Here is a 22031-nt window from a genome sequence, read left to right on the forward strand (position 1 = left end):
GACACACTCAACAAATCAAAGACATAACTGATAAATCAAAATTAAAGTGTTCACATTATCTTTCTACTTTGTAAATTAGAACCAGAGGGTTACTTTTGAAATCATGGACAATAAGCATTTGTTTTACTCATCCTGCATGAGGTAAAATAGCACAAGTGACCACAATCACCACATCAGCTTTGACTTGAGTCATGAGGTGATATTAAGTGAAGAAATTATATATATATATATATTTTTTTTTGTTTGGGATTCACAAATGTGCAGTGAGAATTTTTCATGTTTTGACTACAAATTAAGCAAAACGCGCCACGTTATTTTGTCTGGTCTGCTGCATCTGAATACTGTTGTCTCCTGTATTTCCTTTTAGATTTACTGATAACACAAATTATAAACACAGCTGGAACAGCTGTGTCATACAGTGAATAAAATGTTTCCATATGATGCACCAGGGCCACATGAATGAGTGTATAGAACCTGTGTGTGTGTGGTCAATTGAACAGGCTCGCGATGCAGACTAAACAGAGTTGGAGGAAGTTTGGGTATAGAGCTCTGTGTTACACTACAAAACCTTACCACAACACTGTGACCCCAGACGCTAGAGGCAAGATCAAGCTGATATATACACACACACCGACACACACAGACACACACACAGCCGCTTACAAGAGCGTCATCTCTTTCCTGACAAGGACTGTGAACATAGACTAATCTATAGTACTGAATATTTACGCTAGATGATAATTCAGCACAACGTTTGAAGCCAGATGACTCAACTAAGGCATTCACAAGCTAACCCAATTATTCTTGTCACAGAGTATGGATTTTACACAAGGGCTCTTATGCATTCCATAAACTACAACCATTTCACACTTTATTAAAGAGTCTAGCACTGACGTCTGCCTCAGATGCCAAGGGGAACGGATTCAAGCATAGGCTGACAACCTTCAGTGTTTTGGTGTTTAAATGCAGCCTATTAAAATCAGGCACAATTTATATTGTCCCTGCAAAGGAGTATTTTGTGTGCTAGATTTCTCACTACTGTTACGATTGCAACCCAGTGTTGTAGCTGATGTGAGGAGTCATGTATTTTGTCTCATACTTTATTTTGCAATTAGATTGCAACAGCTGCACTATAGAAAGAAAACACACTGAGTGATGGATTGGTGTCTGTTTCTCCCGTTTAAAAATACTGCCATCATATTTAATGCAATCCCAAATTGACACTTTTTTTTTTTTTTGGCATTTTGTGTGTGTGTTGTATATATTGTACATTTGCACCTACTAAATGCATCCTAATGCTATTTCTTAAAACATAAAGGCTGGTGACATTGAACATTGACATTGGATTCACTCTTACTATTCTGAGGTGAAAGCCTTTTCCTGTGCACCTTTAGTGTTTTAATACCACCACCTGGGAGAACCAATGGCATGCTAAAATGGCTAGATTGCAAGTCACAGGGCTGTGTTTTGTTTTTGTTTTTTTAAAATGAATGCTCTAAAAAATAAGATAAGATTCACGGGCAAATATGGAACCACATAAAGATTTTCACTGCGTGTGACATGGACAATCAAGCTACAGATTGAAGAACAAGCTGATAGTTGATTTTAAAAATGTATGTGAAATGAAAAAAGGCAACACAAAAAAAACTTTCATAAGCTTTTCTAAAACTTGTAAAGTTGCGCCAGCATATATAGGTCTACAAATAAGATGCTTCAATCTTTTAATCTATAGGGAAGTTACTCAGAACCAACGTGCAAAGAAAAGACAAATACTGCATCTGAGAACTTGGGCTTCAGATTTTTTGGTTGTCAGTTGGCACAGTTCAGTGAAAAACCCCACATTTGGCAGCGGTGAGTGAGCGGTGGTCATTTTGGAGGGGACAAAAAATGAGAGAGGACTTTAATAGAGGAGGAAATGTGTTACCAGAGGAGTGATAATAAGATATATGAGAAAAATATGAACATGAGATGAGCCGATGGAAGAAGTGATGACGACAGAGGGGTTGACAGCAGCAGCCGGGGACTGCCCTATATGGGCTGCACTCTTGTCTTGGCAGATCAAGTGTAAAATGTTTGAGCTGAAGCACATAAACAGACACACACAGGCCACCAAGTAAGAATGTATCGTATACACACACTCTGCAAGCTAAAAACACATCTATTCTCCCACACACGTCTTTGTGCGCATACACACTCGCACACTTGCCTCCCTTCAAAATCTCAGAGATGAAGAGTAGCACATTGTGCTACACTCCATGTTCAGAAATCACAGTGACAGACAGGCTCTGAAAAATACAAAAAGGCAAGTCAAAGAGGAAGAGCCTGATTCCAGAAAGAGGAAAGCCAGTGTGGCAGCAGTGTGGAAATGAGCACGTAGGCTTCAACACATCATACTCCTGTGAATTGCTTGCTACAACAGCACACCCATTGCATGTCTGCCTTCAAAAAGGCAGTGAACTGCAAGCTGCCCACTGACCTCCAGATACAGCGCATTCATTTATCAATGTGGTGAAGTAAAGATATGAGATGCACATTGAACAGCTAAATACTTACTTGTCTGAGTGTCTGGGAGGTTTATGAGCAACCTTCCTTAAACCATGAGTTTGAATCTGCAGGGCATTTCCTTATTGCCTCCTCTTACCGTTCCTGAGGTCAGATATTTTGTTTTGTGGAGATGAACAAATGCAAATATTTTTACTCCATAGTTCTCAATGTGTGTGAGGTAGCAAAAAATGTTGATAAAACTGGTGAAAATCTTGAGAGAGGTGCAGTATCTTAGAGGCGATTTCTGCAGAAATCTGAATTTTTGAGCAGTGCTTATTAATTGCCTCATAACTGGGTCAAACTGCACTTTCTTCCAAAGCATTACTTGCTCCTGAATTAAGCTGGTCCCAGGGATATATAAAAGAGAGCAACACAATAAACATGTCACTGTATGACTCACGTCTATTGTGTGCTGATGAATCATAGTCTCTAACTCTGTTCCACATTTCAACTGTCAAAACTTTGTATTGTTTAAAGGAAAAAAAGCTACTTGGAAATGAAACAGCTTAGACGTAACAAAATAAATTACACCACCAGCACACGCGTGGTCCAAGTCCCCACACTACCAGCAGCTCACAATGTGCTGATTGATGTGACTATTACTATGTAATCAGCCTTCATTCAAATCATACGGACAGGCCAGCAAACCTGGCAAGCAGAGGTAATACTATCAACTTAATCCATTCAAGGTGAGGATGAAGAAGTGAGTCAGAGATGGTAGTGAGACTCAAAACCGTGGACTAAAAACAAAGGAATATGTATAACACAAAAGCCAGATTCAGGCAAACAGAGGAAACTATTTCCAAATAATTGTATTTTATTTCCTCTCATTTCACGCCGCTTTCCTCTTTCAAACAAATAATCCAAAAAGGCAGTAAATATTTACAGTTTAAATGGATCTCTCATCATAAATTGTTTAATTCTCCTAACATCCTAAAATGAGCAAACCTTATTCATAATGTATAATTATCTTGCAATCCCATGTGGGCATCATAGCTTGAAAGTTGACAGCTCCTGCCAGTTTTCATACTATCACCATAGTGCACTCTTTTTAACATTCATCCTTCATAGTTTAGGAAGCCGACAGGCCTAATTTAGCTCAGCATCGCGTGCTGACACTACATCCTGTGGAAGCTCAACAGTGTACACGAGTGCGTCTGTGTGCATGTGCACGTGAAAGTGTGCATTTGTCTTCTGTTTTGAGAACACAAACATTGCGCAGGCACATACAAACAAGCTGACACACACAGCTGTACTTTCTGAGGGCTGACAGTGAATGCTGAGACAGTGGTCCCTGATAACTTCCCTGAAATGCACTCTGTCCCAGTGCTAATGCTGGGTCAGGGACGGAGGCTGGATCTTTATCTTAATCACCAGCTTCCTGGCTTTTCCCCCCTTCAACACATATACACACACACACACACACACACACACACACACAAGCTCCAGCACCAGCTTCCCAAAATGTTATGCTGAAGGACTCACACACACAAAGCATGACAGTAGATGAAAAATGTTCATGTGGGTTTCCTTGCTTGCCTGAGTATCACGCGCTCACACACAACAGGAAGAATCCTGAGATGATTCTTCCAGTCGCTCACTGCGTGCTGCGTGCCAACTGGAGACTAATGGAGGAAATGGATCACATAGACAGACTCCCTCCCTAGCAGCAAAGGCAGCGACAGCATAGTGCAGCCAAGAGGCCATATTTGAATGGGGGCGAGAGATGGATTCATCCCCTCGTACATCTCATGTCATTCACCTTTGAGGAACTCCAGATTCCACCCAGTGAAGGAAAGTGAGGGAAAACACCCTGTTCTTGTTCACTTTCGGTAAATCATAGACCAACTTTAACTGCGAAGGAGACAGAGGGGGAACTACACCAACTGTCGGCTCCCTGCAGTGTTAGGAATAACAGCTCTCGAAATTCAAGATTGCTCTCTTTTACAAGCTTGGCAGCAAGCTCTGTGGGGACACGACGACACACTGCCTAGCAGCAAACTCAAACCACTGTGTTTTTTATTAATATAAGCATCAAAGTGCAGCTGTCCCAGATATATGTTCCAGACTTAAGGAGGATCCCCCAAAAAAGTGTTTGTGTGAGAAACTAGATGGTGGAATTTGTGTGCAATGTGGGATGAATACAATCAAAAGCCTGCAGCATGTGTAAGCCCACCCTACGCAAATTCTAATCTACCGCCATGACAAGGAGGGATCTCACTGAGGGTGGCAAACTAGAACAGTCACACATCTGTGACAGCAATCTAGGAAAAGTTTCACTTTGGTGGAAGAGGCTTTCAAGAACAAAACCCACCAAAATTTGACGTTATTGTGAGGAACAAAGCCAGAACAAAAAGTGTTTGGAGGTGAACTTCAGCTTTCACAAGAAGAAGCAATAGTGTAATCATTTTGTGAATAAAATCAGCATCAGTGATGTCTTTAAAACAAAGACTTAAATAAAAACTCAAATGCTCAAATAATAATTCCTTCAGTTACAATAGGGCTCTCACACATTTTATGCTCGGGCCCTAATAAAGACTTGTGACTGAAACAGCAAAGTACAAAGAAAACAAAAACGCAAGAACCTCTGCACGGTAACTCGCCCCAGTTGGACACAGATATAAGCGTTTAAGGTGACAGCACAGTGATTAGCCTTGGCAGCGCTTCTGCAAAGGCCTGTAGCCACATGAAGACAAAAGGGAAAGTTGGAGTCAATTTACTGGCAAATCATAAAAAAGGAATTTGAAATCCATAATTATGCAACAGAGTTTTAATAAATGTGGCATTCTGAAGCTAAAACCGTGTTTGATACAGTGCCCTAGTTTTAATGTAATTTAACTGGCTCACAGTTAGAGAGAATGTATGGTGGCCAGTGGGGATGAAGTGCTGGGAAACAGCAGTGAGACTGTAAATAACAGATGCATTCAATCGCTGAAAATATTGTGGATAATGCGCCATAAGCCAACTGCTTATCAATTACACTGTGAGAAAAATCGAAAACACAAACAATAACTATAAAAGAGAATATTAGTTCCAAATCTCTTAACTCCTCTAGATCTAAGCTTTTGGTTTTACCGAGTCCCCTTCTGTCTTACAGAAATAAAACATGCAAACTATGAGACCACAAAGCAGACAGAGTGAAACTGGACTACAGCTGGTATGCAGTGTTAGGTCTAAATGCACACAGTCTCAGACACATAAATCAAGTGTGGCCACAACTAAACACACATGTTTAGTTGCAATGAATGCACTAGTCTAAATGTTGACTTAGCATCACTGACCATCACTGTGTGAGCAGCAATTCTGGTCCCTCTCTGCAATATGAAGCCCAGTGTCCCTCTACCCTCACACACACTGTCGTCCTTATCCTTTCTCTCTAGAGAAGGACAGACATAGGATGTGTCTATGATCGGGAAAGACTCACATTTCCTCTCTGCGGTTTCACATTCCTGGGATTCCGTCTGAAGACCACTGCAGCCCATTTAAAACCATTCCCCATATGGAGGGGTGAAAAAAGAAACCCTGGGTAGGCGTGCAGAAAGGATGGATTGGTAGGTCCTTGAGCTTTGAGAGTTCATTTCTCATTAGAGTATGAATCTACCTGTTTAGGTAAATAAACCTGTTGTTCATTTGCAGAACACTGTGCTGAAGGAGAAGATACTTCATTCACATGATGGAACCTACTCCGCCAAAAACACCTGTCATTTATCTACACTGTGCCACTTCAAAACTATAATGCACTGTTGTGAGCCTTAAAACCAAATATTGGTCTACGACCAAATACAGGTAAAAACATCTCACCAGAATGAGACCACTTGAAGTTTTTGTTCTCTGCTTCAGTTCAGCAGTCACACCATTTATCATTTGATGTGGTTGCCTCTAGAAGATGCTGCATACATCTATCAAGACAGGCCAAACCTAAAATGCTACAAATGCCATCCTGCTTCTAGTAAGACCACAACTCTTCAGAGCAAACCAGAAAATATTTGCCAAGTTTCAAAATCCATATACTGTAAATAACTTGGAGTATTAAGTTAAGGAAAACCATATAATATAGGAGTATCTCTCTTTTGTGCTTTTCCACTGTTCTTCTCAACAGACCACAATGAAAGGCGGTATCTAAATACACCAAGGCCATTGGGAATGGCACTAGAAAGTGTGATTTGGGTTTTATAAAAAAAAAACAAAAAAAACTGCGAGCTGCGATGAGAGATTCCACAGCTAAAGCTCAAGTATGAAGACATACACGGTATGTCCTCTACCTCCTGAAATTTCCTTGGATCGTGACTGTACCGAAGAGGACGAGTCCCAATGACAGATGACCAGATACAACAGTGTTTTAAAAACGATATGGATAAACAAGTGTTGGAAAGAAACTCATGAACTACGCTGAAATACTACAGGAATCGATTAAGATTAAAACATGTTTGCCGATACCTAGCTTAAGTATTTAAATCTAAAGTAACATTGGGGGAAACCCCATTACAACGATGCCAAAGTGATAACTAGTAACCAGTAACGTTAGCCAGCTGGATTAGTGACCTACAACATTAACAGCGTTGTAGGTTACAGCTAATTTTTGCTAACGAGCAAGGCTCATTGACTGCCTATCAGAGCTGCTCAGAGCGCCAGCGTGAGTTAATTTCAGTTAAGATTAAACCAGTTAAGTGTGATAAAAACAATAAACATAAGGCATAGTATGAATTGAAATGTCTATATTTCACTGGACAGTGTCCCGCTGTACCATCAGAAGATGTTAATTAACCTGGTTGGCTAGCAGGCTAACTTGCTAACATTTCCGAGAGGCGCAGGAGGGGGTTTAAATTCGCTTACCTGTCAACCGCAGCTTTACTGGGCCATTTCTCCTAACTCCTTGGTTAGACATTCCCCTTTGTGTTCCAGCTTGATGAAAATTCACAAAAAGTCTCTAATTCATGTGTCAGCGTAAGAGTTTTTCAAAAAGGTATCTCCCAAAACAGTCCCTCTGCTAGCTTGGGGTTAGCTTGTAGTATCACCATAGCAAATCACGCTGACTGATGCAACGTAATGGTATCACATCGCAGGAATAACACTCTCATCTTTAGCCCCTTTCTCGTAAAAGATGCAAATAACTGCGTTTCCAAATGTCGTTCATACCGCGACCCACAAGTACTGATACAATTCAGGTGAACGGTTTGCCCTCCATCCGGACAGGCATCTACTCTGCCCGGGGAGCTCAGACTGAAGTTGCTGGTGATGATGGTGAATACCGTGCTCCTGCACACAGACAGACAGGCAGGCTGGATGAGGTTAGATATAACCGCACATCCGCTACCGTCGTTCAAAATAAAAGCAGGGCTAACCAATGCGTTAGTGCAGCTCAACCTATGAAAGGAGCCCTGCTCCAGGGCCGCCTTAATGCACATTGTCTGGCTTCCAAAAACTAACACGACACTCGCCGCACTGCTGTAAGCCTTTGGAAACGGAAGATTCACCTTTCAATCAAATACTATAATCTATTGTTAGATTATCACACAGATTCTGGAACTGTAACGAAAAGTCTGCGAGACAAGTTAATGCTACTCTCAGGTATTGTGAAGTTATAGTGCAGTAAACCATAATAATGATCACATAATTTATGTAACATTTTGCATGATTACAGTGGCATGAACGATCTGATTTTATTTTGAAGGTAAACCTGTCTTTTTCCGGACCTAATTAGGTTGCGTTCATGCAATTTAGTCGGTCTTGAAAAGCCGAGCAATTCATGTACTGTTAGATTATAGCAGGTTGAGTGGTTTCAGTTTCTAATAAACTTGGTATTAAGTATTAAGTGTCCACGTTGGATTAATGCCAATCAGTGGGAACTGAATCATTTGTGCGCAGCGCTTCTTTGGGACTTTCCTAGCCAATTTTAAAACAGAAATTTGGCAGCCCGAATTTCTTAACATAAAAAAGAACTTTAATAAATAAGGGAATTTTAAACTTAGCGCCTACCACATTCAACCAATAAGCACCAATAAGCATAATCTCATTTTCCCAGTGGTAGATAATGCAGATACAGATCTGAGGAAAGTTACTTTTCACATCAAGTCTCTGGATTTGGTTCTCCTCCTTCCAAAACCTACTACTGTGTTTTTCTGTGGATGCATTAAAACACTCATGAAATTGTTTCCATGTACTACAAACACAACAGGATCACTATGAGATGCAGGTTCACAACAAGCAAATAAGCAGTGTCACCTAGTGGTGACAGTCTGTCATGGACTCATAATCACCTCTGGGCCCTATACTGCTTCACACTGCAACTGCACATCTTTTCACAAAACAAATCAAGCATATTTCCCTGTTTATAGCCAGCTTATATCTGTAACACACATCAAGAAAAAAACAACACAAATTAATAAAATTTATTTACATTTCTTTTTCCAAAACGGGGATATTTTGTCTTTGTACTATTATGTACAATGAAATGTCTAAAAATATAAAAAATATAAACAAGGTAAGAATTTTCTTTTTCATATATGTTCCAAAGAGCAAATTGGATGTGTTAAAACTGGAAAGTGCTTTGGTCTTTGGGGATCTGGAAGGTATAGCAGTCTTCTGTAGCCTCAGGAACCACAGACTCATCATCATCATTCTGAAAGACAAGAGGAACAGGAGGTGATGAGCATTAGAGGATTAACTAGGTCTAAGCATGTTTTGGGGATAGTTTCATGGACATGGATTAAGATAGGTTCTGCCAGCTAAGTAAAGGTGTGTTATGAATAGATGCATGTTAAAGACAGATCATGAAAGCAAAAGGAATTGTATTTTGAAAGTTTTCAGGCAGCGATTGGGCCGAGAAATGGAAAACATTCGATACAAATTACAATGGCAGTTGTGTCTGTAAACTTAAGTTTGCCTTGTAGAAATCAACCAACAGCTAGCTCAGGCTACTGTTTGTTGCACCACACCTCACATTTATTCTTTGGCAACGGTAAGAAACCTCTTACCTCTTCAGAGAAAAATCTGTCTATAATGTTGAGAGAGGACTTATAGACAGCTTCATTGTCATGGGACTGCAATGCCTCGATCTTGTCCAGACCACCCAACTCCTCAATCATCAGGCATAGTTTCTCAGTCTCGCCAGCTTTGTAGGCGACCTGTGGGGAAAGGAGAAAAATTATTAAAATTAAATTAAATTCAGCAGATCAGCATGTTTCTTAATCTCAGAAAGCCACAGTCAATTCCCTGAGACCTAAAAAGACAATGATCATATAAACTTAACAGCAATAAGTGAAGCTACTGTATAATGTTCAATGATACATTATCTATAACTTAAACACATAATTTGTGCATACTGATTTTCAAAATACTCTGAAAGATAGCAATATTGCTGAAAAAGGGACTTCTTTTAAGTCTTGGAAACATACCTGTAAAATATTGGTGACTGCATCCAGGATGACCAAGAGGATCCTGCTGTCTTTGGAAGACAGTAGGTTGAGCAGAGGCCCCAGCACATTGCACTGAACAAGGTAGGCCACTTGTGCTACTGTTCCACCACTGGTGTAATTGGTGACAGCCCACACTGCCTCCTTCTGGGTTTTGTAGTCTCCCTAAACAGAAAATATAATTCATGTTTTAGGCCAAAGAAAAGTATAAAAATACACTACACACGCAAAAGTTAAACTAAACGAAAAACAAATCATGAAATCTTTATAAATTTATGCCACAGAAAATAATTTGATTTTATTCATAAAAATATCTGCAGCAGGTTGAGAAGTTGGGGAAAAGTTGCTGTGCAGTCACTGTTCAAGGAGGGTCATGAGGATGGGTAAAACGCAGAGGACAACCTTCCCTACACTGATCAATAAAACATAACTAGACCTGTTATGAATAAATAAATCTCATTTGCACTCATGCAACAAGCCAACTATATTTTCTGTCTGCTCCTGCATTCTGACCTGTTGGAGGACCTCCACCAGGATGGGTATCAGTCCCGCACTGATAACCTCCTGAATCTGGGTGTCCTTGCCAGCGGTGATGTTGGACAATGTCCAGGCTGCTTCTTTCTGGATGTTGGGCTTTTGGTGACGCAGCAGGCTGGGGAATATCGCCAGGGCACCTGCATTCAGAACACACTGAGTCTGCTCATCTGTCCCAGTCACAATGTTGCCAAGTGACCGCAGGGCTGGAGTCTGGGAGGCAAAGGAAAGAGAGTCAGTTATTTTAACTATTCACCATTTAGCAATAATATAGAGGAGAGATCATGGTGATGACAGTGATTACAGTATGATTTGATATCTAAATGCTGTGTGACCCATGGTGATTTTTCTGAAGTCACTAAGAATGCAGGCAACGGAAGAACAGGACTGATTTTCAGCTACAGAGGTTCACATCTCACTGCACACATGACTTGAGCCTTTGTAACAGTAGTTTGTCCTGCGCTCAGCCAAACACTCCACAGAAGAATTTTCCAGTAGTGCAAGATTAAACAAACTCTCAATAAGCCTAATTCATATTAGGGATAAAAATGATTATGTAGGTTTCAAGTTAACGGCAGAGAAAGTGGCTTTCAGCTTTATAAGGGTGAATGATGATGGCAGAAATAGAAACAAGAGAGCAACTTTTTCTGATCAGTGAAAGCAATCTACTTTGGTAATTCCTTTGAATTTTTAATGTTGCACTAAATGAAAATGAGGACTGTAGACAGTGCACTAATTGCACTTTCAAATGTCAGTCAATAATAGTAACATCTGAGTTTAATAAACTCTACGCCACATACCACAATGGAGAGCTCCCCACAGGAGAGAAGCTGTACCAGCCGGGGCACCAGGCCAGCCTGCACCACCACCTCTATCCTCTCATTGGACCCATCGGTCAGATAGGACACAGCCCAGCAGGTGTCAACTAGGACCTCTCTGTCGTCATGGTGCAGGAGGCGCACCAGGGCTGGAAGCAGCTGTTGCACTGCCGTCAAAGGAGGGGCCGGGTTCTTGTTCCGACACAGGTTGGACAGCGTCCAGGTGACATTGCGCAGGTAACCAGACTGGTATGGTGGGTTAAGAGTCAAATGTTAAATTCATAACTTCAAAGCGTTTATAACATGATATTTATAACAGTGCCACACAGTGTACCATGATAACTACTAACAAGACTCAAATTTGTTCAAAGTCTCCTCTATACAGAGGGCCAGCTACAAATTGATAAGGCTTTTTATCAATCAATGAAACCGGTCAACTTTGAATAAAAAAATCTTTACTCAAATAAATGCTCAGTGCGAGCTACTGAGCAATTTGTGCATTGTGAATAATCCCATAAATAAAAAAGATTCAGCACAAAAGATTTTTTTAAGATAGAAGAGAAATGGGCAGCTTATAGCACTTCCTCTTGTTGCAATAAATAATCTATTTGCCATCAAAAGTCCCAGTCAACAGTGTTTACAATATCCTTTCAGTATTAATGCCAAATTACCAGTTTAGATCATACTTTTTATAAACTGCAAATTGTGCCAGACATGTCATCTCCCTTGCAGCAATTTATTGAAGAAAACCAAATTCACAGCTCTATTTACATGTGCAGCTGCAACCGAAACACACAAAAGAGGAATTAGGAACTGATTATAATGTGATAGGGAATGCATATATCCACATACTAGATATACACTCTCAATCACACTAAAGGGCAGTCAAGTCAATTCTGAAGTGTAAGAATGTGATAAATCTATAACCAGCTAGATCTGGTTGATTTGCCTTCACTAAACAAGTCTGCAAATGTTTTCAAATCTGTACTAGAGGCAATGTAACACACTGATGTCTTCCTAAGCTTCCTGAAGACAAATATTTGACAAGGGAGAAGCAAAAACGGCAGAGACACATTTTGATATCGTGTTTGACTGCTATCTGTCTCAATTGTATCTGGATAGAACATGTAAGATCTTAACAAGGCCACAGTACCATGTAACATAAAAATATCTCTTTAACCCAGCAGTGAAATCAGGTTTATAAATGGAAACTCACAGGAAATACAGACAGGTCAGGGGCTGCCAGCAGGGCAAGGAGTGGCTGGAGTCCATCATGTTTGATCACTAGATCTCTGTAGTTGGATCCATCACCTACGTTTGGAAAAAGACTTTATCAGTCATCTCCAGTCAACAGTGCAATCACAGAGGAGGGAAAAAAGTACACTGGCAAAGAACCTTCAGCATGTTATTCTGTTACCATAGTATGCCAGAGCTGTTTTTCATTATACTAATACTTCCTCTGACAGAGAAAACAAAACCAAGGCTCTGTAGCTTCCTTATTATCTTACATGAATTACTTTTGGGGAGGGAACTCAGTGTGTCAGCAACACACTTCAGAGTTTTATGGCATACCCTTATACATTAATGAACTCAATTTTACAGGAAAAACAACACCTTCAGACAAAACAAAGACAATAATTGCGCAAAGATCCTCACATCACAAATTTCTAGGCAAATAAGATGAACAATACAACAGTGCAGGATGTAGGAATGGAGTAACAAGAATAAAATTAATATTTCAACCAGAAAGAGACAACTTACAGTACCTGCAATGTTCCCCAGGGCCCAAATGGCCTGCTCGCTTATGTGCAGGTGCGGTGATGCCACCAGGCTGATGAAGGCTGGGATAGCCTCTCCTTCCACTACAGCGGTGGTCTGCTCTGATGTACCTGAGGCGATGTTGGTCAGGGCCCAAGCTGCCTCAAACTGGATGGGGGGACATTCAGACAATGCCAGAAAACGAACAAACCTTGGGATGAGGCCAGCAGCAATTACGCTGTCAATAGGTGGGTGATGTTCAATGGAGAGGAGCTTTCTACACATCAGGAGGTAAAAAAAAAAACACAGCTGTGTGGGTTAATCCAGGGAAGGCAGGTTCAAAGAAAAAGAAAGTGAAGTTGTAGCATTGTTATAAATGTCATTAAACAATGACATAAGTAATAACTAGCTGGAGGGCAATGCAAGTGATATCATGTTTAACAGGTTTGAGAACAGACAAATAGATTTCCTGCTCAACACAAATAAGCTATGTTTCGCCAAAAGAATATGTTTAAAAATTAAGAGAATTTGAACAAGTGATGGACACCAACACCTTGGCTGTCTGTATTGTGAGTAAGAATGGCTTAAGATGGAGTAAGTTTATTAAAATAACACATTAAATGAATAAACAAAAATTATATCAGAGATAATTTTACCTGGCTGCCTGCGTGGCCTGCAGCTGATGGTCCAGGTACTGACTGCTTACACCCCTCACAATTTCCTCCACAGACCAGTAATGAGGGGGCTATGGAAACAGAAACAGGAGAGGGTTACTTATCTGGCTAGTAAACCTGGGTCAAACAACAGTTAAAAATAACACACAACATTTACCGGAACATGCTTGTAATATGTTTTAGTGGGGGTTACAGGATCGGGACAATGCAAACCAACTGTGAAAAATGCTTTGCAAACTATCTGTACTGAAGAGATATTCAAAGCCTTCATCACATGGTAAGACATTAACAGTCAGTGACTCTTCTTAAGTCAACCAGGAAGAATTTAAAAACGAAGTGGAATAATCTTCACTGTTATCATTAAGTATGCACATACAAGCTTACTCTAAGTTTCTCACTGACCTTTGGTCATTGTTTGCAAACAGAGCCGACTGACCCTATTCCCCTTATGCGCCTTTAAGGTTCAATTAGACTAAACTTTTTTCTTGGCGAGTGTCAGGTGCTGGAATGGAGGGTGATGTAGTTCATTCATAGTCAATAGTCAAATATTTCACACATGGACAACACAAGGAAAAGCGGCTGAATTTGCTTCAAGTCTGTCCCGTTTACTCTGTCCAGGCCAAGTCATGCGTGTGAAAGGGGCAGCAGAGCAGACACGCTGCTGACTACCTGTGCATTTGGATCTTTCTCTTGCAGCGGAGAGGTCGGCTCGTCCAGAAGACTGTGGACATTTCTCCTCTTCAGAATCTGATCGTCTTTCTTTGCTTTACGGAGCTCCACGTTGACTTCCGCTCTCCTTCGCCTTAGCTCCTGAAAAGTCGACAACCATAAAATACGCGTAGCCACATGAAACACAACAATGTGGGCGATTTTTTTAGAAATATAGTGTATGTTGTAGTTTATGCTGGCCGTTACTGGCAGGGCTTACATTGGCATCTTTCCCTTTGTTTTTGAACTGGGTGAGTCGAGCTCCGCTGTCGCTACCAGATGACATTCCTGACCGTTGAGCAAGACAAATGGTTCCAGTAACGTTAGAGACACACTCCCTGTGGAAAGAAGGGATTTTAACGTTAAAAATTATACGGTCATGCCAACAGTTGCTTTCACTAGCATCCCCTAGTTAGCTCAAGTTAGCTACTAAGCTGTGAAGTAGCCAGCAACTAACTGTGTGCTTGTGGTGAAGCCAAGCCGGTTATCTAACACCATGTGGCCCATCGAACACGGAGCCTGTATCGTAAACCAAAACCCCCCAAAACAACGCGATGAAATTCATAGAAACAAAGATTATGCCTTCAAATTATGAGTAAAGACAACAGCTTAAACAAGTAACATAATAGTTTAACATGTGCATTTGAAAAAACCATGTATGACGACCTTACCTCTCAGATTTCTTGTAATTTTTTTTCCCTACAACAGACGTGACGTCACACACATACCGCCCAGATTTTTTTCTGACCCCTGATTCGTCAGCTGATTCACAAGCTCCTCCCCGTTGCTTCAACAGTTAGAAAAAAATGCATCAAACAACAAAACCGTTGTCAAAGGCAACCGCTGTCAGTATCGCGAGATAAAACCGTCAGTTTCTCATTGTGAGCTATTGTAGCTATTGCTTCAATACTCATCGTTAAGTAAAGAAAATGTTAACCACGATAACGTTTAATTTACCTAACAAAGTGTACATTCAATGTTAGATGCTTGAACGCACCTCCTACTGCCTGGTTTCCTTTCTTCTCTTATTTTGATAAAGGGTATTTTTCACAAGCAGCGACGTAATGACCCAGTGGCCTAATGGATAAGGCATCAGCCTCCGGAGCTGGGGATTGTGGGTTCGAGTCCCATCTGGGTCGCATTTAGCTTCCTTTTCAGGGCTCGTGGTTAAGAAGATGGAGTATTTGATAATCTAATTGCTGTAATTGGTCCCTACCTACATAAATCGTCAATCTTGAAGCCGAGTGATTATGATGAGACCGGAGTTTAAGCCGAGCAGTGTGGTTTTAGTAATTATGATCAGGACCTCAACTATCAATACCAAAAACGGTCAACTAAGTCAGTAGAAGCAACTTTCTAGTTGCATTTTTTTTTGTTGCCCTTTTCTCTTTGTAATGGTTTTTCCTTTGATAATTGAACTTTCCTATTGTAACAGTGGTTGCTCTTAGCCTTAAATTTTGACAAAAATTAATCTCCTCTTCCATGCTTTCCTCTCTTCAGATGAAATGTGCTAATTTCAAAAGTTATGAACAATAGATCTGCTAGGTAAAAATGCGAATCCTGCCATAAATGCATGAAAAACAGGACCATATGCGATCACGTTACAAGCATCACAGGCAAGGTGCATAATGTTATGTAGTTCTCCATCTAAAATGCGAAAGAAGATAAAAATGCGAAATATAATGTTGCCATTTATTCTATAATGCAAATGATCTAAACAAATAATACAAATAAGAAATCTCACAATATCTTCTCTCTGTTACACTTTTAAATGTTCACCATGATGTAAGTAGTTATTGACATAATCATTTCAAGTTCATTTCTGTTTTTTACAATTTGGTTATATAAGTTTGAAAGTATCCTCCAGAACCTGTAGTATCTATACTAACGTTGATTTGAAAGTATTGTGCTCCAATTCCTCACCGTGACCACCAGAGGGAAGTGAAGACTAGTGAATTTAAACACTTACAGGTTAACTGTCACATCCACATAAGACCAAGGCAGGATAACCTTAACCATAACCCGAAATAGTGAGTATTTTATATTATCCACTAAAGTTTCAAATGTAAAAAAAAAAAATAAAAATTAAAAAACCATTAAAAAAAATACAAAAAGCATTGAAGTTTCTGAGCATTCTTTGATACAATGGATGTCAGAAGCTAAAACTTGTTCCCTTATATGTAAAATCCTACTTAGTAAACAGGAGATAATATCTACACAGAGCCACATTTCCCCCTTTTACATTGTAAACAACCATTTATGAATGAAAGGAGTGTGATTCCAAAGTGTTTATTTCTGTGTTTGGGACGTCCCACCACCTCCCTCTCCATCTCACTGCAGAGTGAGCCGTATAAAACTCCCAGGAATCCCAGCTCTGTAGCAGACCTTAAAGTGTGTCCACACTGAACATCCAGGATGACAGGGATTATTCTCTTTCTCTTGTGTCTGGGGCTTCCTCTTTACAACGCAGAAGAACATGTCAATGGTGAGTGTAAACTTTGTTTTTACCTCTTGGGATATATTTGTTGGGACATTTTTATGTTTTGAGCAGAACTGATTTTCTTACTGATTTCTTGCTACGTGTTAAAGTATTCTGTCACTGTTGTAGTTTATTATTTCCTGTTAAACACTGAGATCTTTGGCTTTGAATTTAACAATTGCATGACATTGATCAATATGTATCACTGTTATTTGTTCATATGAAGATATTAGGTGAGAGTGAGCAGTTTTTTTGTTTTGTTTTGTTTTGTTTTGTTTTGTTTTGTTTTGTTTCCAAATTACCATGAGAAAAGACTAGTTCCCACAAAGTAGTTCATCATGCAATAATTCAGATGGATCAAGGGTGAGTGGGGGGTTATGGCTTTATTTGATTTTGAAAACTAATATCTTAGATGTACTCTCTTTTCCAGTCCACATATCATTAAAGTTAAATAGTGATTAACCTCCAATTTAAGTCCTAATAAACATTTGACTTCATTTTTTAAACTAAAGCAAGAAATATCTGAAGTAAGTTTTTGAGGAAGGTCCAGAGTTATTAAGTACATTAAATTAACCCACTGTTGTAGCCTACTGCTTTGATATAGCATTAATGTACTAATATACCAAATTGTGTAACCTGAGTACAACTTTTGTGTGTTTAAACCTCAGAGCTGTACACCCTGATAGAAAAGGGCCAAGGCAGCTTTGTAGATCCAGCTCCAAGCAACCAGAGCAGGATGGTGGTTAAAGAGCCCTCACTGCCCATCAACGAGCTTCTGGAAAAAAGCAGCAAGACCGGCGAGTCCAAGTTCGCCCTCCATCCTCTGCCTCCAGCTGTGTGGCCAAAGCACAGTGACCTGGCACCCGTCCTTCGCCACCACGCTCCCCACAACAAGAGCAAGAAGGGCCCCAAGAGTGACCGTCTGCTGGAGCACAACAGCGAGAAAACCAGATCTGAAGTTGTCGGTCTGCTTCCCAAAACCCCGCTGACAGGAGCCACAGCTGCTGCGACCAACCGCACCGTGCAGAAACCCAACCAAGACGCTCAGTCCAACATCAGTCCTCCTCAGCAGAGCGAACCAGAGGGACACCCCAACTCCAGACCCAGGGGTCCATCTCACACTCAGCCTCAAGCTCAGCCACACCAGCCAGCGCCTTCTCCGCGGAGAGATCACCCCAACCGACGGCTGGACCCAGAGGAGAACCGGCCAGGGAAGTCCAGTCTCTATCAGTCAGGTATCGGTGCAGCGACCCGGAACAACAGCCGCCCGCCTGTTGTCTTCAACCGGCGCTCCTCCAGCCTGCTTTACCAGTTCGACATCCTGAGGCGAGGTATAGGAGGATTTGTTGTATCCTGACCTTGAAATCTGACCCCCTGTGTTAATATTGACTTATCCACATGTTCAGGACCTTTATGCTTGAGCAGTATCATCTTTTACACTCCCCTCTGGGATTACATATTTCAAAAAGATTGAAATTATGTAAGAGTTTAGCCAGCTGGGAAAAAATCTTTGATGCTCAATATCAGAGTATTTATTATCAGTAATAATCTGTGCATCCTGACCTTTGATATTCAGCATTACACAATCACAATGACAAATGACTTAGAGCAAATACAACATTTTTATATTAATTATAGAATAAAAAAAAAATTGCATTTGGATTTAGCTTTGGCTCATGCAATATATTTCCTGCAAAGATAATAGATTACGCCTTATTGTAATGAGAAGCAGGAAAACTGGATTTCAGACTACAGACTTTCCAAAATACCTTTCAACAAAAAAAAAGAAGAGGACTTTTGTTGCATGTTATCCCTCACATCTATCTTCCCACATTTCCTGTCTCCTCCCTACTAAAAGCTGAAAAAAATATATATTAAAAACCAGCCCCAAAAACATTTAAAATAAAACCACATTTCTTACTTTTTTGGGAAATGGGTCTGTCATACAGTGATATCACACATATCAGCAAAGATATAGAGTTCACAGAGTTCACACCCTAAGTTAAAGAGCTATAATGACAGTGATGGTTTTTCCTCATGCAGCGTCCCCTGCCACTAATTATAACCACTTCCCTCAAATCTGGCTGTCAGTGAGTTGCTTTGTGTGCAGTCTTTTGGGAGCGAGAGGCTGTAATGATACTGATGCAAAGCAAGTGAGACTGTTCTGATATTGTGCTTAAGATGGAAAATGTAAGACAGATCGTGATCCCATCACACATACCACCTCTTCCAGTCCCCCTGCTGAGGAATGTGACGCCTGGGTTTTGTAATGACAACTTCGTCCTTTCTAATGACGCTGGAATGAGAGCTTGGCTCCACAGGAGCTCCACAGGAGCACGGCAGACAGTTGCTCTCTCTCTCTCTCTTTTTCTTTGATTCTCATCCCTCCATCCTGTCCTCTGCTTGTCTTTTCCTCCTCTGCAGAGTCTGACTTCACACATGATGCCTACTGCATGAGCGAGTGCAGGAAGGAGAAGGAGGAGAGAGAGTATTACTGCTACAGTGAGTTTGGTACGTACCCAAGGAGAGACTCTTGTTAGATATGAAAGTGGCATCAATCATCTAAAAATTAAAAATAAATTTCCAGCATTTTGACATATTTTGATGTCTCCCATGTCCCTTAAACAGCTGTCAATGGGATAGTTCATGACATTGAGGTGTTGCGTAAAGGAATCCGGCTCATTACTCTGATGGTGAGCAGCGACGGTTTCTACAAGATGAATCGTCTGTACGTGACCCCAGACAGCTTCTTCTTCAAAGTTCGCCTTCTGGTCCTGGATACGTACAGGTGCAGCAAACCCTGCCCTGATATCAAACTTGGTGAGTGTAGCAGCGAAAAGCCTTTTTTAGCAACTGTCTAAATCAAACTGAAGTGGAGACAACCTGTGCTGTTAATTAATCAAAAAAAGGAAAATTTTAATAATAATTAATTTATTCTAGTTTTCAGCTGTTTATTTCTCTGGACCTGTTCATTGATGTTCCTCAAAATGAAAGTTATATATTGTAGAATACATGAAGAGTTTGATTATTCATATTAGAGATAAGCACGTTAACCATAAACACCCATCCATTTAGATGTCTGTAATGCATTCCCACTGAAGCCTCCCTTTGTGGGATGTGGGTTTTCTGTTTTCCTGATATCAGCAGAAGCAGTAACAACTACTAGTTAAGTGTAAACATGAAAATTGCTTCATTAGATTTTTTCCCGCTGGTACTTTAACGTTCCTTCTGCTTGTTCCAAAGGAACGAGATACATCGTAATGGGTCAGATCTACCACCGGAGGCGCCACCTTCCCAGTGACCTCCTAAACTTGCTGGGGGGTAAACTGAAGCCTGGAGACGGCCTCCTGCGAAGCAACAACTATGTCAAGAGGTTCAACAAAAGGAGACACCAGAAGGCCCTGGAAGCCGCCCGCACCAGGTGCAGGTGAACCAAACATAAGACAATCGCCCCCTTCTGCAGGGGAAGAGACATTGCAGCTTACATGAACTGATCATAACTAACCCCTCAGTGTTGCGCAAGGGAGAGGACGTTTTGCAGAAGGCAAGGATTTACTTTTGTATGGACTGCTACCATGTACCATAATGTGACAAAATTAGTTTATACAGTGGGTATATTTTCTCGTTTTGTATCATGTGGGCATTTTTTGGTTTTAGTCATGTTTTTTTTTTTAACAATCCAATATTTGCCCTGAGAAAGAAACAATATCACATCAGATCCAGCTTTTTTATTCCCTCTATAATCCAAGCACAGAAATGAACACACATGCAAGATCGCTGTAATCCAACTTAGAAGAGAAACTTACGTTCCATGTAAACATATTGAATTTTAAAAAATAATCACAGTTGCTCACTTTCATTATTTTAGTAAACGCAGGAACCTTGGATCTTCTCATACAAATTCAGCATTTAAATCTTGCTGATTCCTTCAGTTAGTCAGTGATACTTCTTAATTGATATGAATGCAAAATGTTGTATTGCACTGAATAGTATTGTTCTGTAACACCAAATCCCGTGCATGTTGTCCCTGTGGTTGTTATTGGTAAGCAGGAAATGCACTATTATTGTTACAAGGTCCAAAGGGACGGAATGAAGGGTCTGAAAAAGCAGCAACAAATTCCAGTAGAGGAGAATGGAGAGAAAGGACAAGGGAGAGAGAGAGAGAGCACAGGACCTTTACTTGTCATGAGAGCGGCTTACTTTTCTAACTTTAATAATGTGTCCACGATGAAATGTCTGCCTGAGCAGACTGGAACATCAAACAAGGCCACGCTGAATGAGGAAGGGGTGTGTTGTTGTAGGGACAAAGCCGTAAGTCTAATCGCAGGAATCTGATCCTCTCCGCACCTGGACACATGACTCGGAAAAGTGCCTCCATCACAGCTAATCCTTGGGATGGCTCTTGTTTTCTTGCTTACACACAAACATGTTCTCCTTTGGGAGGTGGAGTATTTAAAGTATTTAGGCAGGATCAGAGAAAGAGGCGGGCAGGGGCGAGATGGAGGAGGAATAAAGACAGTTATGTAAAATGACACAGGGAGGGGATTCAGGCAGGAGAAGGGGGTGTTGGGTCTGTCTTTCTGAAGAAGCAGCTTCTTATTTAATCAGAAATCCCTGGCTTGATTGTAGTACGACCCTGAGCTCATGCTTCTTATGAAAGGGAAAAGATTTGCACTGAATGCTTACTTTGCTTTACAATACACAAACCCAATAAAAGTGTGTATTTGTTTTGTACTCTACGACCCCCTTGAGGAATTTATTTTTCTTTAAACCAACCTCCACTCACGCTATCACATGCATCTGCACACTGACTGAAACATTGATCTTCATTATCATTCCCAGTGATTTCATGAAGAGGAGCCCCTAAAGTAAGACACTCTAATTAGAATTTAACAACCATGGTCTCCATCTGGCCTCCGGGAAGAGAGACCGACTTGAGAACTTGGACGTCGAGGCAGGCAGGGCTGAGCCTCATTTCTCCCCCTCTGTCCGTCTGTCAGCTCGAGCCGGTCAGTTCCCAGGCTCGATGAAGCCTCTATCTGGGATCAGCGCTGGAGGGAATAGATGCAGGCAGGCAGGAAACAGGAGCCTGCTCCACATCTTG

General features: G+C 40.8%; 3 protein-coding genes and 1 non-coding gene across 6 annotated transcripts in view; 2 read left to right on the forward strand and 2 right to left on the reverse strand.

Moving 5' to 3' along the window:
* Positions 1-7791, reverse strand: part of LOC121180391 (E3 ubiquitin-protein ligase SMURF2-like) — a 60649-nt gene extending 52858 nt beyond the window's left edge. For both annotated transcript variants that reach the window (XM_041035764.1, XM_041035763.1), the window contains exon 1: positions 7378-7791. In XM_041035764.1, the coding sequence (XP_040891698.1) occupies positions 7378-7429 (52 nt within the window). In that variant the 5' untranslated portion in view covers positions 7430-7791. The remainder of the gene's footprint in view (positions 1-7377) is intronic.
* Positions 7792-8919: 1128 nt separating this feature from the next.
* On the reverse strand, positions 8920-15165 carry LOC121181275 (importin subunit alpha-1-like). The gene is made up of 11 exons (XM_041037148.1): positions 15120-15165; positions 14669-14786; positions 14410-14550; positions 13723-13811; positions 13075-13343; positions 12525-12619; positions 11291-11554; positions 10470-10703; positions 9939-10121; positions 9519-9668; positions 8920-9163 (listed from the first exon to the last, which is right to left on the reverse strand). Exons 2-11 carry the CDS (start codon positions 14732-14734, stop codon positions 9074-9076), a joined length of 1581 nt encoding a protein of 526 aa, XP_040893082.1. The 5' UTR covers positions 14735-14786; positions 15120-15165; the 3' UTR covers positions 8920-9073.
* Positions 15166-15514: 349 nt separating this feature from the next.
* On the forward strand, positions 15515-15587 carry trnar-ccg. The gene has a single exon. It is a non-coding gene; the product is annotated as a tRNA-Arg (tRNA).
* Positions 15588-16844: 1257 nt separating this feature from the next.
* LOC121180179 lies at positions 16845-21739 on the forward strand. Of its 2 annotated transcripts, none has more exons than XM_041035360.1 (5): positions 16845-16933; positions 17596-18258; positions 19352-19438; positions 19556-19747; positions 20171-21739. In XM_041035360.1, exons 1-5 carry the CDS (start codon positions 16864-16866, stop codon positions 20356-20358), a joined length of 1200 nt encoding a protein of 399 aa, XP_040891294.1. In that variant the 5' UTR covers positions 16845-16863; the 3' UTR covers positions 20359-21739. The 2 variants fall into 2 exon arrangements, with proteins under 2 accessions (XP_040891294.1, XP_040891295.1); XM_041035361.1 differs by having other exon boundaries at positions 17596-18162.
* The last annotated feature ends 292 nt before the right edge of the window (positions 21740-22031 follow it).

The sequence above is a fragment of the Toxotes jaculatrix genome, chromosome 4 (genome assembly GCF_017976425.1).
Source record: "Toxotes jaculatrix isolate fToxJac2 chromosome 4, fToxJac2.pri, whole genome shotgun sequence".
In the NCBI taxonomy this organism is placed as follows: domain Eukaryota; kingdom Metazoa; phylum Chordata; class Actinopteri; family Toxotidae; genus Toxotes; species Toxotes jaculatrix.